The sequence below is a fragment of the Vidua chalybeata genome, chromosome 7 (assembly GCF_026979565.1).
Source record: "Vidua chalybeata isolate OUT-0048 chromosome 7, bVidCha1 merged haplotype, whole genome shotgun sequence".
In the NCBI taxonomy this organism is placed as follows: Eukaryota; Metazoa; Chordata; class Aves; order Passeriformes; family Viduidae; genus Vidua; species Vidua chalybeata.
The window spans coordinates 33,870,032-33,888,199 of NC_071536.1; the positions used below are offsets into that span (position 1 = coordinate 33,870,032).

General features: G+C 41.1%; 1 protein-coding gene across 1 annotated transcript in view; it reads right to left on the bottom strand.

Annotated features, from left to right (window-relative positions):
• Positions 1-15,841, bottom strand: part of LOC128791082 (von Willebrand factor D and EGF domain-containing protein-like) — a 230,157-nt gene extending 214,316 nt beyond the window's left edge. The window contains exon 1 of the mRNA XM_053948448.1: positions 15,745-15,841. Within this exon, the coding sequence (XP_053804423.1) occupies positions 15,745-15,841 (97 nt within the window). The remainder of the gene's footprint in view (positions 1-15,744) is intronic.
• Positions 15,842-18,168: the final 2,327 nt, after the last annotated feature.

The following is an 18,168-nucleotide window of genomic DNA, read 5'->3' on the forward strand; positions in this document are numbered from 1 at the left end:
TTGCCTTTCTAGCTGAGTCACAGAATTTCCTTTGTTGCTGCACATTCATTTTCCTCCTTCCTCTAGCAAATACCATTGAATTGAGCAGGCACGTGTCTTATCCACAGTTACCCAGAATCACCTCCAAAAACCCTTTTAAGTCCTGTTCACATACAAATCAGCCTTGAACACTCCCAGGGCAGAGCAGTACATTAGCAAGCCTGAGAATTAACAATAGAACTGGGTCAATGAAAAAAGGATATCCTATCTGATCACAAGGTGACTGTTTCCACTGCAATGTGAAAAGCTGCTTTCAGCACTGGAAATACAGTAGAGCAACAGTTACATTAGTGCCACTGTACAGAGCTCATTTGGATCCCTGCCTGCTTGTTCTGATTTGCACAAGCAGTGGGAAAGGCTATTAGGATAATCAGGAGAATGAAGAGCTTGCTTTTAAAGTATAGGTTGAAATTAATTTGCTTAGCCTAGCAAAAGGGAAAATGAAGATGCATTTTGTGTTGCTGATATGAGCATAGCAGGGAGGGGAACTTGGGGTAAGGGAGAATGTGGTGAAAACATCTGCTTTTAGAGCAACATCTGTCAACATATTTGAGGTGGAAAATAGAGAATTCATTTCTTTTGAAAGGTAAAGATTCGAGCAAAATATCTTTTTTCCAAGACGGATTTGTCCCTTGCCTCTATAGCAAGGGACTTGAACGGAGCAAGAGCTCATGGTTGGTTCAGAAGGGGTTTCTGTCCTGTCACTGCGGGAGCTCTCTGTGGTGGCATTGGCCAAATCCTCTCTTTTCTCTCTCCTCAGAACATGGGTGTAACCAAAACAAGTCCTCTGTGTGGCAGGCAAAAAGCCAGAGATACCCCCAGCCATGCTGACTGGGCAAAAAGGTCTCTCCTGCCACCCCCCCCCCCCCCCCCCCCCCCCTTTCTCTCGTGGATATGATGCCTGAAAAACTTTCTGGAGACCAAAAATGAGCATGATGCAAAGAATCTCTCCGCCCAGGTTACTTGAGTATTTTTAATGAAAGGAAAGTGCCTGCATATGACTGCAGATACTGAAGCAGTGAAGCTGGAAGATTCTGGATCAGGGGACCAGAGAGCTCTGAAAGTTTTGAAAATATATTCTTGTCCTCACCCACTGCAGATTTGATTGAATGCTTACAAACCATGTTATTGTTTACAATATTTCACTCTTCTGACACAAGAATTTTGAAACCTGTTATCTATTTTATTTTATCATCAATTATTGAAATATTGTTGGGGGGAGGTTTACACATTCACCATCTTATCATAAATATCCTGGAATATAAAAATATCCGATTTTTACACTCTTCCTATGAATAAATTAAGTTGGATTTATGAGGCTTATGGCCTGTTCTTCCTCTGTTCTTTGGAGGGCTTTGTGAATGTGCAATGAGAGCTCTTATTTCTTATTATGGAATTTTATAGTCACCACGTAACTGAGTTAATATAAGAAGTATAAATAAGGATATGCATTTGCCTGTGAGATATTTGAATATGGAGAAGAGCATCTGAAGTTCAGAAAATATGAACTGAAGCAGAGACTGTATATCTTACACTGTGAATAGGAAGAGAAAGTGTTTCAAGTGCTGAAAAAAAGAATGGAGTGTGTGGGAATTGTCCCCTAGGAAAGGTAAAAAAGCCATTGGATTTTTTTTTTTTTTTAAGGCATCATGCTCTACTCTCTAACTACATTTTAGCAAACAGCCTCAGATGCTGCAGTTGCTCCCTCTCACCTGCTGGTCTCCTGCACAGTCTTTCAGAAAGTGAAAGAAAAGGCACTGAGAGCAAGAGAAGCTGGAAAGGTTTAATAGCCAGGATGCTTTGCCTTCCAAGGGTTCCTCTTCTCTTTGGTCTGCAGGAACTTGGGTGATGTTAGTTCAAGCAGCCTGAGACACAGACAATAACCCCATCCTACTTTTAAAAGAAAAAAATAGAGACACACAAAATACTCTTTTTATTAAAGAACACAGGCTAAATCCTGTGAGTCTCTCTCCTGTGCCTGAACAAAAATTATCCTCATTCATCCCTGAGCTGTGTTCTTGTCCTTGCCATAGCTGAATGCTGCTTTAACAGCACCAGCTCCAGAAGGATGCAGGCCATGTCCATGCACACAAAGGAAGGGATGGGGATGGAGCCAGCACAGCTGTGCCTGTAGAGACAGCAGCTGGAGAGGACTGGGGTGGCCCCAAAAGAGAGAACAGCTGGAAAACAACAACAAAAAAAGATTTTAAAGGAGGCACAGACAAGCTGGCTTAAGTGAGAGGAGCAGGTGCTGGGTCTGGATCTCACGGGCTGGGGAGACCCTGGGAAAGAGCAGAAAGGGAGATGGGAAGGAGAAAAGAGTTTGTGCTTCACACAGGTTGGGAGAAAGACCATTCCAGCAGCTCTGCAGCCTCTGGGCTGTAGCAGTAAAAGGTTATGGGGAAGGGGTTTGGCACAAGAGACATTTTTGGTTTCCCTTCAAAGCAGAAAGTCAGGGGGGAAGTAGCACGAGGCTGCTGTTCCCAAAGGGCTCTGAGCCCTCCTGGGCAGATTTCCTTCTGCTGCCAACAGGACTGGCTGTGGTTGTCTGTAGGAATGGGACAGCCACAAGTTCATGGACAGGCTGACTGTAAAGCTCAGTATTTTGGAGCAGGGGTTCACTGCTCTTTGTGCAGTACTGCAGATGAGAACCTTTGTACTCCTTTCAAAGTTAAAAGACCCGTTTTCCTTTAGCCCTAAAAGTGAGAGTGCAACAGGTATTCTGGGCATAATGGGCACTTTATTCAAAAGGTTAAAAAAATCACACTGCTGTAATAAAGCAAAGCAGTGATTTCCCACTGTGCCTCACTGCTGTACTCATCTTTGCTGCTCTGGGGTGTCAGAGGGAGAGCCAGGCAATTGTGCTGTTTTCTGCTTTGCTGTGAAATCCGGTCAGATTAATGAATTTGGGATCCCTTGAGATTTGCATAATTTATATACATGACTTGCTGTTTAAAGTGTTTTACAAAGTCAGGAAATAAATTGTAGGTTTTATAAAAATATCATAATTAAAAATTGACTTGTACTAAATATTGTCCCCAGGAACGTGTATGAAGTTCAAGTATGATAGATTGTTTTGCTCACTGAAAACTATAAAAAAACCAGAAGAGACTTATGATGATAAAAAGTACTTTTTTTAGGTGGTTACATTATCAATCTTTATATTGAGCCAAATGCTGCTTGCATTTCTTCTGTGCATATTTTATTGACTTCATTGTGACCCATTGGGAAAGGACAGAAATATTTGTATTACAGTGAAGAAATATTGTCACATACAAAATCAAAACGTGTTCTTTAACCAAATATAAAATTTCAGAAGACAGAAATGTCTTTAATATGACTTAATCACTCCAGATTCTGGCAACCTGCAATAAATTTTCTGCTATAAAAACAGAAGGGGAATTTTCTTGCTTTCCTTTGCATTAGTAATACAAATATCAAGATGATGAATGTTATTTTTTCAATAGTTTGATTCAGGAGAAAAAAAAGTAAAACTATGCAAAGGGGAATCTGTGACATGTAAGGCTGATCTCAATGTTTTTTTAATGAAAATGAGTTTGAGGACAGCTGTTACAATGAAAAAATGAGCCAAACTGTTCACTGTATGGCTGTTCTGTTCCCAGTGAAAATCAGTGGAGCTGGACAGGACCAACAGCCTTGCATTTCACATGGTATTGCATGTTAAATAACATGTTTAAAATTAGACACACACTCTTCTGTTTTTATGTGATACCAATCTATGACTCAATTGTTTGAGCAGGGTACAGGGCCATGCAAAAGAACTGCTAAAAATGTAAAGTTCTACCTCGTTGCTATGATTAAGTTTTTTCACAGAAAGGGTGATAAAGTTCTGGAATGGTCACCGCCTGGGGAGGTGGTGGAGTCACCATCCCTGGATATGTTTAAAAACAGACTGGATGTGGCACTGGGTGCCAGGGTTTGGTTGAGGTGCTGGGGCTGGATTGGACTCGATGATCTTGAAGGTCTCTTCCAGCCTGGTGATTCTGTGATTAGAGATGAAGCAAAAAATGTTTTCCTACCCTTTTCCCAGAATGAGGGTGCTGGGATAGACAAAATGTCCAAGGAAAAGACTGAGCAGGAGCTGGAGAACAGCAGGTGGGATGAGGCAGGCTCTGGGCAGGGCAGGATGGCAGCAGAGTCCCTGGACAGGGACAGGAGGCACAACAGCACCAAAACCTTCTGCTAAAGCTCCTCTCACAACCCTTGGCTTGAGCAGAGTGACCTGGGCACACAAATGTCTCCTGATCAAGCACTGGAATGGCCTGCCTGGGGAGGTGGTGGAGTCACCATCCCTGGATGTGTTTAAAAAGCCTGGATGTGGCACTGGGTGCCAGGGTTTAGTTGAGGTGCTGGGGCTGGGTTGGACTCGATGATCTTTAAGGTCTCTTCCAACCCAGTGATTCTGTGAATTCTATTTGTATGGGCCACAGTGTGAGACTGCAGGAGCAGGGCAGGGCTGGCTGGAGGCTCGTGCTCTCCCACCCAGCCCTTCCCTGGAATGCAGCAAGGAGCTCTCTCCTGCTGGATTTACTGCTCAGCAAGCTCTGCCTGGCAGTCATGGAATAGAATGGCCAGGCAAACAGGGAGAGACGCATCCTTCTGGTGCACCCTCGTGAAATGGGTTTGAAATAAGCTTTGATATCTGTGTTGGATATCTATGAAAATGAAATTCTACTCAATGGCTGCTTTTTTGCTTTTTCTCCCATTTTGCTGCCCAATTCTTGTTTGCTTCACTGTCTTACCTCACTGAGAGCCCTGAGAGGAGCCAAAACAGTTTCTTTAAATAACAACACTGAGATCATGAGGCAAATATGGGGAGAGCTGTGTAAAACTTCTTGATGATAAGCACATCATGAAAGTGGTACCTTAAACCCAAGAGACTGATTTTAGGCAGTGGCTGTCCTACAGATGCTGTTCTGCTGCTTGGTGCTGTCTGTTACTGCCAGCTCACGTTCCTCCACAGCTTCACTTGGGTTTCAGATCAACAATCACACATAAGTTTGCTGGACCTTTATTTTCCAGTTCCCTGAATTATGGGCTAGTGGCAAAATCTCACAGATAAAATCTCACAGATTCCTTATCTGCGTTTCAGAAATAAATAACATGCCGGGTTTACTCTTGAACTCTCTCACAAAATGCATCACTAGGGGTCACCAGAAAGAAGGGAAACTTTGTTATTTAACCTGGAATGCCTATGAATTTATACAGTGTTTTTCAGCTCATCTTTTAGAGAAGGTAATTTAGTCTTCAAAAAGCAGGACAAATTTATTTTTCTACAGACAACAGGTATCTCTTGCTAATGAAAATGCCATTATAGAAGGTCTGTATTAAAAAAAGAGGGAAAATAAAAAAGGCTTGTGTGCAATTCCTCACTCCCATAATTGCATGCTGATACTGAATGTACACTGTGATTTGAAATTTTACTCCAAGCTAAAATAAGATGTTTGCCTTTCTGGTTTGGTAACCTATGTCAGACTACTGGCTAATTTAGCAGTCTGAATTTTAATTTTTCAGCTGGGCTTTAACAAAGCAGCAATGATTTGATTCTGATAAAAACTTACTACAATAGCTTTAAGTTCAAAGTTGTAGAAATACAGATTACAGCTTTTCAGAATTTGTTCCAGCTCTTTGCTTGCAAATCTTAGAAAATACATCATGTGAGGTGATGAGGACTTTATCCAAGGACAGTCTGCTCAGGTGGAAAGATGAATATTTTGGGTTATTTTGGGAGAACAGAGCAAAGATAACATGGGTGGAGTTCAGTGGGGATTTGAGAAAGAATGAAGAAAAGAAGAATAAAATGATGCCAAGCCAAATTCTTAGTGCTGAACAAAGGCAAAGTTTGCCTGTGAATATTCAGCCAATGGTCAGTTTGGTTTTAACAAACATTAAACAAGCCAAGGGATCAATCTCTTTTTAAAATACATCTATTTATGCATTTTTCCAGTGGCTTGATGCCTGTCACAGGAGAGGCCAGTGTTTGTAGGGGTGTTTGGATGTGCTGAGAACAGAGATCTGCCTGTGCACAGTCTGTGCTGCCATCAGTGAACATTTATGCAAGATCTCCCATGCTTTGTCTTGTCCTCCTTCAGTTTGGGTAGAAATGACATTCTTTCCACCTCCCTTCTCAAATGTATATATTTTACAGCTAATGAAAAAGCTCAGGAAATATAACTGTCCCTTGTATTGATTTTGCTTTTATGTAGTGCCTTTTCCCCAAATGGATGCCAGAAGGCACTCTTAAAATCAAACTATATAGAACAATAATTTCTACCAGAATGGAAAAACATGGCAGCAGCTTAACAGAGCACTTTAGTGCTAGGCAACACTTTAGGAAATGAAGGTGGCTTTAAAGAGCAAGAATAAGCTCGTGGCCTTGAAGCAGTTATTGGAAATGAATAAAGAGCAAGATCAAGAGCAGCCTCTGGAATCCATAGCTGCCCACTCTGGATGCAGGGAATATATTTCCAGTCCCTTGCTCAGAGTCTCTGATATTAGAAAATGGGTGTTCCCAAGAATATCTTATAGGCTGAAATGTTATTTAAGTTATGAGGGCTCTTAAGATGTCAGATTTCAGTTAATGTCACAAATAAGCCAAAAGCCCCCAGCCCTTCAGACAGAAATTGCTGCAATATATCCCTGTCTGCTCTGTGCCAGTGGGCACCTGCTGCCCCAGCTCCAGGACCCTTCCAGAACCTCACAAATTAAGGAGTCCTGTGCCTTAAGCAAAATTATGCTCTTTGTAAAGTAGAAATTAGGTTCTTTTTATCCTTTTTTCTTTATGCAAAATATCTAGTTGCCTTATGCCTTCCCTTAAGCATAAAACAATAGGGGATGCAGGATGGTCCATGGCTTTCTTTTGGCATAAAAGGACCTCTGATTAGAAAAAGAAGTTGAAAATTGGTTAAAACATTGCTTCCCAAGCACAAATGAACATAAATCACTCCTTTCTGCATTGCTGGGGACTCACAAACAAGTATCATTACTAAAATTGAAATGTATTGCCCCTTTTATTCTGCTTGTTCATTCTTCTAAAAAAAAAAAAGTATGTTCTGGTTAGAGCTGGTCAGGAATTTTAAGTTTATTTTACATGCTGTTAATGAAACTTTTTATAGAAATTTGAAGGCAAATTTCATTGTTGGTGAAGGTTTTATGTTAGGAAAGGAAGAATTTGAAGGCTCATGCACTTGGGCATGAGGTTTGGACCAAAATAGCATGTATTGATCAATTGATGATTAGTCTATTTACACATCTAACTATGCCAGAACTGCTTTATTATTTTTTTTTATAAATAGCATATATGCATTATGCTATAGAATGATTGAAGCTGCTGTCCATCACAGGTATTTATCCCTTTACAGAACACATGGGAGACTGACACCAAAGCCCTCATTTCAAGATGTATTCAATTACTAATAGAAAGTGAAGCAGTTCAGATAAGGATATTCTCTCTGGCATAATCGATGGAGCAGTTCTCAGGGCACCTGTCTGTGACAGAAGAGATTGATCCAGTTCCTGTATCCTAAAACACAACATCATTCCTGTCAGCAGTGATCAGCAAAATATCAGACTATCTGTGAACACTTTGGGCTTCTCCTGGTTGTGTCTCAGTGGAAAAGTATTAAAATTTTTAAGTGTTTGCAGTTGTGAAAGCAATCAGAAGATAAGCTCTCTGTGTGGACCAGCAGTGGCTGCTCATGCTGAAGTAGGATCTCTTTGGGCAGTCATATAACCTGTGAGCTGTTATGCAGATAATCACAGCGAGGAGCTGGGCTGTAACAGCAGTGATGCAATTCAGAGGCAACCCCCTCCCCTTAATGGGTGGATTTGTGAGGTTTCTTTTTTGTGGCCGTAATTTTTCTTGCAGCATTCCTGCAGCACTAATTGCTGTGAGAATTGCATGAGGCAGGGATAACTCTGGTGGCCAGAGGGAAGTTTCCTGTGCTTAGGTCCCCACGTGGCCACCTGTGCCACCTTTTTCAGGACAGCAGTGCTTTAGTTTCATACTCAGTTTAGCCCCATTGAAAGCAACATAAAGTTGTCTGCTTAGGATCCTAAAAAGTAAAACCTGATGCTACCACAAACCCCAGATTTTTTGTTTCCAGAGCTGATTGGTTTCCAACTAATCAGGTATTTAAGGTCTCTGCCTCCAGCTTTTCAGAGTGGTGAAAAAGCTCCTGCTTTCTTCCAACACAGTTTTTTTCCCTTGTGAGGGTTTCTGTGCCTTGGGAGCAGTGTGGGGCTCACCAAGGACAGCTCTCCAGGTCTCCTCACATCCTGCCAGCACCTAATGGGGCTGCTTGGTATTCTCACGAGGAAAGCTGCAAGCTCAGATCTACGAGAGAAGACGAATTTGTTTGGAAACAGCAGATGAACATCATTGTCAGAGGTGTATTAATGAGAGAATGTGTCTCCACACCCATGCAGAGTAGAGGTAATAGCAAACAGAACAAGAAATCTTCGTGGCTAACAGACGTTAGGAAGCAGCAGGAATAACTGTGGGGGATTTTCCTGATTAAGATATCAGTTACTGGGGAAAGGCAGAGAAGCAGCGAGGGACTGGGGTGGGCACTGAGTAGATTTATGATTTGTGTCAGAGCTGTTTGTACTGTAAGGCAGCAATCACGTCAAGAGGAGAGAAGAGTTGTGAAATTCCTCTGGGAGGTGCATGGGTTGTGCTGGGGTTGCCTGCAGCCCCAGTGCAGCTGTCCTGAGTACATCAGTGCTGTGAGCCCAATGCAGCACGCACCAGGGACAGGGGTTAAGCCAAACCTCATCCTTCCACATCCAAGACTGAACTTCCGTGTGCTCCCCCAAGGGACTGCCAAAGCCTCCTTCCTCGGAGGGGCACAGATGAGTCCTGTGTGGGCAGATGCTGAGCCCACAGGTGATGGCACAGCACGTCCTGCCCCTGAACCCACACCCAGGGAGGGGAAGGGGAGCCAAAAGCATCTTTGCTCCAGACTGGGAATGCTACGAGGTATTCCAGCTTTCCCAGTGAATTTCTGTTGCATGATCAGTTGAAAAAACTAAACCTGGTAAAAGACTGAAAGTTATCTGAAACTGGAGGGTTTGTATATTTAACAATTGTGAGACTTTTAAAGGATAATATGGGAGAAAAGAAGCCCAAATATTTCAGGAAGGTTATGGGATGTGGGTGTCTGGCACTCACAAGACTGTTGGATGCAAAAACTTCTGGGATGGTTCTGGGCTGGCTAAGGGAAAAGAATAGATTTCTTTGACCTTTATTCTCTTTTTACATGCTCAGAAATTCAAATGCCCATGTGTTTTAGCATTTGAAGAGGGAGTTGCATATACTGTGGGGTAGGAAATATCCTTCTCTTCATTTTCCTTGTATTTCTTGCAAAAGAAAACCAACAATTTAATTAGATTTCATCCTGTTTATGTCTTTGTTGCCAGCTTTAATCTTAACATCTAATAGAAAAAATAGAGCAAATGGCTTTGTGTATTTTTATATATTTTTTTCCTCTAGTCCATTAAGAACAGAGCTGAATATAAGGTAGCATGAGTGAATCAAAGCATCTGTGCTGTGCTGTTGAGGGTGGCTGAGTCACAGACAAGGAGTTTTATAGCAAGTCCATGGTTGATTGTAAAGTAAATAATTGGGGGAAAGGGACAAAGAAGATTAAAGTAATCTCTGAATCATCTTTGTGATCTGGTACCTGGACCAGATGAGCAGTGAAGTCTAATAATGCTAATTCTAAAGAAATTTTTACTTATTAAATTATTAAAACATTAGCTTAGGTGTTAAATAAGCCACTGTCTGAATTTTACCTTCCTTTGCTCTTCGTACAGACCTGCAGGACATGAGGGAGATAAAATTCCATAAAAAGTTTGCATGATGGTCAAACATCAGCAGATTACAATCTCAAATGAAGATGAGAAGGAAGAAAGTATTGACATAAGACAATAAGGGCTCCTTTCTGTAAAGGAACTGTCTTGTTTAGATCCCAAGTAATTTTTCATATTTACCATTAAACTCATTAGAGACCTATTCAGGAACTTCTGAGAACCCTCTTGTCTTGGAATCGTCTTCTAGATTTATTTTTGTTCCACAGACTTTTGCCTTCTGAGACAAATTGAACATAATTTGATCAGCTATTTAAAAAATGGAGAGAAAGTAAGGCTGGGGGATATTTTACCTCTTCTTATTAGAATGAGGAGGAGGAAAAGCTGCGGCACCCTCCAGTCAGGGGAAGTGCAGTGGCGACTGAAATGATTAGCAAATACTGCAGGAAGGGGCATTTACTGAAACAGCACACAAAGCTGCCAAGGGACAGTTGAGCTGTAGAACACTTCAGCTACCACAGGAGATGCATTACATTATTGTGGTAGGCAGATAATTTGCTATCCAGCTTTTGGAAGCTGCTTTGTAGGAAAAAAAAAAAAATAGGGGAATAAGCAAACTCGTTCTCAATCGATGAATTAATATAAAACCAGCAAAAGGAGCAGAGCAGACTACTACAATCCCTCAGCTATATTAGGCAATCAATTTTTTTTCCCTTTCAATATGTAGAATATTCCCTCGCGGCTCCCCCATGGATGCCATGCAGTGTGAACACAGCAATCAAAGCAATAGACGTCAGAATAATCAAAATAAGATGTGTCAGAAAGAAGCAAATGAGTACATACTCTCATTAAGTAAATCTCTTAAGAGCTTAACATTGAAAACTCTTCCCAGAAAAGCTGTACAAACAATTGCCTGCACTAACACGTGGCTTTATTGCTGTTTCAAAGGCAGATAAAAATATTCTTCAATCTAATCCACACATTTTCAGATTTCACCCTAAATAATCTCTACCTGATTAACACACATAATGTAGCTGCCACAGTGACATTAATAAAGGTCATAACTGAAGGTAAAATAGACTACTTGGAAAAAAACTTGAAAATCATTAAACAAGCAATATGCTGCAAACCATGTTAAAGACAATATCCATTTCTGCAGTGGACTGGCAATGTCCAACACCAGACTTCCATCTGTTAGGCAACAAGACACTTCATCCAGCTAGTAAGTAGCAAATAAGTCAGTACACATCTTCCAGGGAAACAAATTTTTAGACAAAAGCACTAATCTGGCTGCCTTGAAGACTTATCCCAGCAAAAACATTCAAAGAGACAGTACAAAACCCAGTCCAAAATCAACAAAATGTTTCCTCCACAATGCTCCCAGCCTTTTGAGGCAGCAAGCCTATGGCAAAAAAAAAAAAAAAAAAAAAGGGGAGGAAATGTATCTGGAAGAAAGAGCCATTTCCAAAGATCAAATTGTTTTAATAGGCTACAGAAGTGGTCTAGGGAGAAGTAGGAACAATTGGAAAAGATTTCTGTCTCGAATGAAGCTAATTCAGGATAACTTTTCCTTCTGCTCTCCTACTATATTTGTATGACAAAGAACTTAGAGCATTTTGGAAGGCAAATGGATCATTTCTCATTGAAAACAAAGGGAATTTGGGGGGAATTTAAAGTACTGGCCACCTAAAACACATTAAGCAGACTAAAACCTACCAGAAATACTTTGTGTCCCCTTGAGTTTGTGTGTGGCCATTTGACTTCAGACTTCACAGGGAGGATGGCGAGGGGCTGAGTGTTTTTATTGCCCTCCAATTTACTACGTTGGCTTTTGTGCCAGTTCTGAGCCGTGCCAGAGCTGATGGGGCTGGGCTGTGACTCCTGGGCCCCATCTCAGCCTCACCAGAGGGTTTTCCTCATGACCTTGAGGCACTCCAGGTCCCCATGCCATCAGTAAGGCAGAGGGATGATGCTCCCTCTCCACAGTGATCTGTCTTGTCAGGTCGGGAGCAAACACTGATTTGTCTCGACTCCTCGCGGCTCCTATCGATTGCCAGGGAAGTTAGATGTGCACAATACTTCTTCAGGTTTGGCATTCTGAGACAAAATAACTTTGAGGAACTGGACCATTAAAGGAAACATTTTGGCCGTGAATGTCCTAAACTGTTATGAGCAGTGTCTAATAAATTGATTCTCAATTTTAGCACAGTGCAGAGTAGTAAATAGCTGCTAAGGGGTTTAAAGAGCTTACACCTTTGGCAGGCCAAAGGGAAACAGGCAAATCCGTGGGAGAGGCAGCTGAAAGGCAGCCCTCTCACACAAAACATATCTTTAACCCTGTAGAACTTTGAAGACAATCATTAATTTTCATCAGAAGATTAAAAAGCAAATGTGTGGGCAAAAAAAAGATTTCCCTGAAAATTTCAAAGTCCTAAAATCCAGTAGTGGCACACCAGTACAGTGGCACACCCCCTCTTTGCTCAGAAGAGTCAAAACTAAGGTGACAGAGGTTCCCTCACCCCTAGACTTCAACAGTGCCCAATTCTGCCTTCCTTATGAATGAACTTTCCCTGAAATGGCACAGCCCTTGTCCTTCTGGTAAAAAGGAGTGGAACAAAAAAGTTATCAGCAAGCAGAAATTACTGTGCAGCCCCTGCTTCCCTTTGGCAGCACAAAATCAGACAAATTCAGATTTCAATCTTAGTTTAAAAAATACAAACTGGCTTAATTTGGGCCAGTGGCCTGGTCTGGTGGGTGTCAGCCCTGCCCATGGCAGGAGAGTTGGAACCAGGTGATCTTTACCCAGACTGTTCTGGGACTCCATGATAATTCCAGATAGTGAGGCTATAGTGGTATTTGATAATGACAAAATGTAATGAGAGGGAAATAAAATATTAGCCTGTAAATGACTTTTGATGATTAAAAATGATGTTGGGAGAGAAACATAAGGTAAAGTCTGTTCCTCTCCCTTTAGGAGTTGTTACTATTTTTTTGGCATGGCTGGGAGTCTTGGCTCTACTTCCAAAGGAAAGCATTCAGGGGTTATTGTTTGTTTGCAAATGTCTGCTGTGCTTTGCACAGAGCAAAGCCACAGAGCCAGATTAATCCCAGGGCTATTTCCAGAGGCACGGGAATGGTCTGACCAAACCCACTCGTGGCCTGAGAGCTTGATCCCTGTAAGCTGCTTCCAGGGATTCCAGATCCTGGGGATCCCCTGGGGTGGTCAGACCCCTCTTTGCTCAGGGACCCCAAGGGTGGAAGAAGCCCTGGGGCTCCAGGGTGTTGCTGGAGACCTGTGTGGAATGTTTGAGCCTGACCAAGGGATGGGAGAGTTTGTCACCTGTGGCAGATACTTGAAGCAGGTGGGAAAAATCCTGAATAGTTTGATTAGTTCCTTTTGAAATATTCATGGGGAATTTTTGTTTCCAGGATGGACAGTCCATGGCACTCGGGTTTTACAGCAGAAGCTCAGAGGAATCATGGGTTGCTTGTGGTAGAGCACAAAGCAAGTTAGATACTCTGATTTTCACTTCATTCTTCTGTACAAAGCAAGACCAGGGCTCATATAATTGCAAGATATACTGAGTGGTTTTTGCCTATTTCCATTTTGACTATTTTCCATATTTTGACTATTTCCATTTACTTTCTTAAATCAAATTAGACCACTTGGGTCACTGGAAACACACCATCTTTCCATGCTGGCTGTAGGCACCTCACCTTCCCCTGACACCATCCTCTCTTTTCTCTTTCTCCACCTCTGGATATGCTCAAATTCCTTCTTATGTGTTTCAGATTTGAGGGAAGCCCACAGGAGTAAACTTGCAAACAATTAATTGTAGTTGAGTTTACTACATATGTAACACCTTGCAGTGAAGCCCCAGTGGATTTTGGGAGCTTCAAAGGTACCTTTGCAGGAAACTCACATCCAAATTAAAAACTTCCTCTGCTGTACATTATAAAAAGGCTCCAGAGGGGATGGGTAGAAATTCCTTTTCACTGGTGATGTTATAAGCAACTATTTTAAGATAAATGTTTTTCTGTAAGATACCATTGTAAAAAAATCTATTGCCTTTTCCTCTTGACTGACTTATTTACAGAATTTCATCTCAGAAAAGTCTGACAAGCTCTGCTGTGTCAGCCCTCCCACATCTATGATTCACTGAGTTGCTTTTGTCCCTGATGCTTAGTCCTGTAATATAGAGCAGCTATGGGTGTTGTTGGTAACCTTTTTGTGTTTCTCAGTCATGGGAAATAATGTAAAAAACCCAAATATTGAGAATTCCCTCAGTCACAGGGAGCTTCATTACCTAAAATAAGAGTGCAGGAGATTATAAAGTTCTTCCTTGGTCTTTAAATTACTTTTTAATCTTCTTTTTTTAGCAAAGCATCTGCAAAGTGCTCTTTGCTATCTTGAATAAGATCTTTCTTATTCACCATTAAATTCTTATGGGATTAGTAGGTTTATTAGAGTACAAAAGTAAACAGCATATGGCTCTGTTAATATCCTAATATCCTTGTAATGTCACAATCCAATCTGTCAGAATGTTAAATTTTTTGAGTTTCATTTACTTCAAGTTCACTTTGTGGAAAAAAACCCACACAACAAGCCTGATGAATCCTTCTGCATCACCTAAGAGACAGCACAATACTTAATTTTTTTGTGTTCCCAGTTTAATAAATATGTTGATATATATTACCTGCAGTAGGAAAAATACAGTGGCAAATACAGTTACGTAGTTCCTAGGAGTTAAAAGGTCGTTTCCCCCTGATGAAAAGCCTGTTCTATCAGATAAGTTGCTGCTACACTCCATAGAACTGGCAACCCTTCAAAAGGTTTCAGAAATTAAAGGCATTGTTTGAAGATAAAGGTGATAAGGGCATTTGCTTTGAGTTTAGCCCTGCAAAACTTTCTGGGTGACCCTTTGATAGTCAAGTGAGGAGGGCTCTAAATTGATTTATCTTCACAGAGCTAATGAGTGCTGGCTGACAGTCACTGTTAAGACCAGTTGGGACTCTACTAGAATTAAATTTTGCAAAATATTACAACACATTTCCTTTAAGGGGGAGTGCCTCTGCAGAGTTGGCCAAAGCTGAATCCATAATCACTCACAGCACTATGCTCTTTGCTTTTCTCAGTTTCTTTTATTAACTCAGTTTTCACTAGCTGAATAATGTCTAACATGATTCTCAATGTATTTTTGTGTTCAATTAATAAAGCTGTATAAACAAGCCACATATGTGAAATCTATGTCCCCTTCAAACTCTCTGCTAGAGTGAAACAAGACTTACATTTAATGTGTACAGTAGTAGAGAAATTACTCAAGAACTTTTTATTGCCAGAGGCTGTAGAGCTGTGTATGATTATTATATGTGTAATTAACTAATCTATAATGTTCCTCTGATATATGGTGTATATAATTCTTTCCTAGAGGAACAGAATGTTATTTTAAAGCCTTTTTTTTTTTTTTTTACTTTTATGGTTTGTTTCATTTATTCCATTTATGGGAAGATGTTATGTATACTCCTTAAATAACTTGACTTTTTTTTTCTAGTAGGAAGTAAGAATTTTCACAGGTTTTAATATTTTTATTTTTTGCTAAAAAAAGTGTGGCAAAGGAAAGGGAATGTCCTCTAATGATCAATATACATCATGTGCTAAAAGTGTGCTTTGTTGTCACTGTGACCTTCTTCATTACTTTAGTTGTTTATTTTAACCTTACTTCCATCCTATTTCAGAGACTCTCTCATAATAGCCCTCTGTCACTCTAACCCACATTCAAAAGTAAACGTAAACAAGATCATCTCAGTTGCAAATACACGTGAACTCCGTCCCCCAAACGACCATCAAGTAATTAAAAAGCACAAAATCCTTACCTAATGTCGCTGACTCAGTGCTAATGGCCAGCAAGGGAATCCAGCAGAGGTAGGCAACAAGCTGGAGATGCTGATGGGAGGGAAAGGGCTGCTGCATAGTGTCCAGGGCAGCTTTTATCCCTGCATCTGCAGTTGCTTACAAGTTAACTTTTGAAGTCCTAAACTTTGCAGGAAAAGCCATCAGCCCGCCTGCCTGTTTCAATTTTTTTTTTTTTTTCCTCCCCCGCCTTTCTTTCGTTCTTTTCAACGCACTCTCTTGGAGAGGGCTTAATGTGTCATTAATCCCAGAATTTCCAAGAGGGAAGCCCTCCAGCCACACACACACACACACACACACAGAGCACACGTGTCCCTGCAGCTGCTGCGGCCGCAGCTGCCGGGATTTGTCCCCCTGAGCTCCAGGACAGCCCGTGCTCCTGTGGGAGCTGATCCCAAAGGAGCTGGGGCTAGGAACGTGCTGCTCCTCAGGGCTTGGAGGCAGCCAGCACTGAGTGAAGATCTCTGCAGTCACATCTGAGGGGCCTGAGAAATGACAGGTGCTTTCCAGTGTCACCACAGCAGCCAGAGTGACAGAATAGAGCACAGAAGCAAAGAATTCCATCACTCAGGTGGCTCTGATGCCTCAGGATTTCAGCTTTTATATTTTTCATTTATTTGTAATCCTGCAATTCTTTCGTGTATAGCTCTAAACTCCATACAGAGTATCAGCTGCTGTCTTCACATTTTGGTCAGACTCAACAATTCCTCTCCAGGCGTGAGAATCAAGGACACTTTCCTGTCTCAGGCCCTGGGAGATGGAAACAAAAATGAGCTGGGGGGAGCAAACTGGGGCTAAATGACTTCATTACCTGAAGCTGTAATTGGAAGATTAAGCCCCAGTATGCAAAAGGACCAAACTTATCAAAGTGTGAAAACCTGTGACCCATGGTCCACTTTGGGTGTAGCCCCTGGGGGGGCTTCATCTGCCCCAAATGTACCTGGAGGCCCTTCAATAAATATAACTGCTTTTTTTCCTCTTAATTTTGTCTGGCCTCTGTTTTAGGTAGCCCCAAAAAGGCATCAGCACCACCACATTTCTCTGAAGTTTGGTCTCTCAAGTTGTCCTGTTGCTGCCACATGGTTCCTGCTTTTACTCAGTGTGAACAGTTTATTGTGTGACAATGCATGTTGCCACCTTAATGCAAAACAAGATGAATTTGCTGTTGAATCGCATCCTATACTCTGATATTTACACTCATAGTGTTTCATTTAGAAAACATTGCATCCCCACCCCCTGTTCAGTGTTTTCCATACCTGCCAGCACTCCTCTTCTTTGACTTGTCAAGTTTAAATATCTTGTGTCTGCTTGTTTAAGTGAGGGTATTGTGAATTATCTGATAAGAGAATATTATGCAAGGCTGTAAGCATTCCAGACAAATGACTGTGAGGAGCATTTCATAGAAAAGCACACACCAAGCCATTAAAGATATTTTGCAGTATAACCAAGGAGTTTCAAAAGTTGTTCATTTGGCTTAACTACATTGCTCAAGGAGTTTTATTCTTGGATTTCTTGAAGAAAAAATAGGTTACTTAAGAAGAAACTTCTAAATCGTTGTTCCTAATTTTGATTTTGGATTTTGCTGTTGCAGAATCACTGGTTTTACCACTCTTATTGGATGAGCCATTTTACAAGACTGACTTGTACCCCTTTGGGAGTCTTTGGAAGTCTTTCCATTAATTTCACTGATGTTTAGATTATATTCCTTCAAGATCACCAAGACTCCAAGTCCAGTATTTCTGATATTTTTTAATAAGAGATCTCTGTCTGTTTCCTAGAAATGGAAAAAAATCTGTTTTTAACAGTACACAAATTTTACTTTTCTGTGGCTTTCTGTGCTAATGTTTGAATTTATTTGTGGCAGTTTCTGTGCACTGGTAGGGGTCCAGCGTGGATTTTGTCTCTAAGTTTTGGCCTAAAAGGCACGGCTCTGAAATCTGTTGAAGGGTGAGATTTATCCTTGCCAAAATACTGGTAATCAAAACCAATTTCCAACAAAGAGAGTTTTCCAAAATCAGTCCAGCCTTTTTTAGTTGTCTGTTAACAGAAAACAAAAGGCAAAAAAAAAAAAAAAAAAAGTAAGTGGAAGGTTTTCAGGGCAATAGGAGAAAGGGGTAAGTTTTGGAGATTTGCTTATCCCTTATTTGTGTTCTTCTAAACAGATTTTAATCAAAGGGAGCCTTTGAGGGTGGTAAAGATGAAATTGAAGCTTCCCATTGTCTCAAGTAGGAATTTTCCCTGGGCTGGATATAGCTCCCTTCATTTCAGGAAGACAAACGATGGCAGGTCAGACAATGAGGTGTTTCCCATTCTCCCCATCCAAGACAAGACCTTACAGAATTCAGAAAAAAAGAATGACATTGACTTTTCCTTTCCCCCCTACCAAA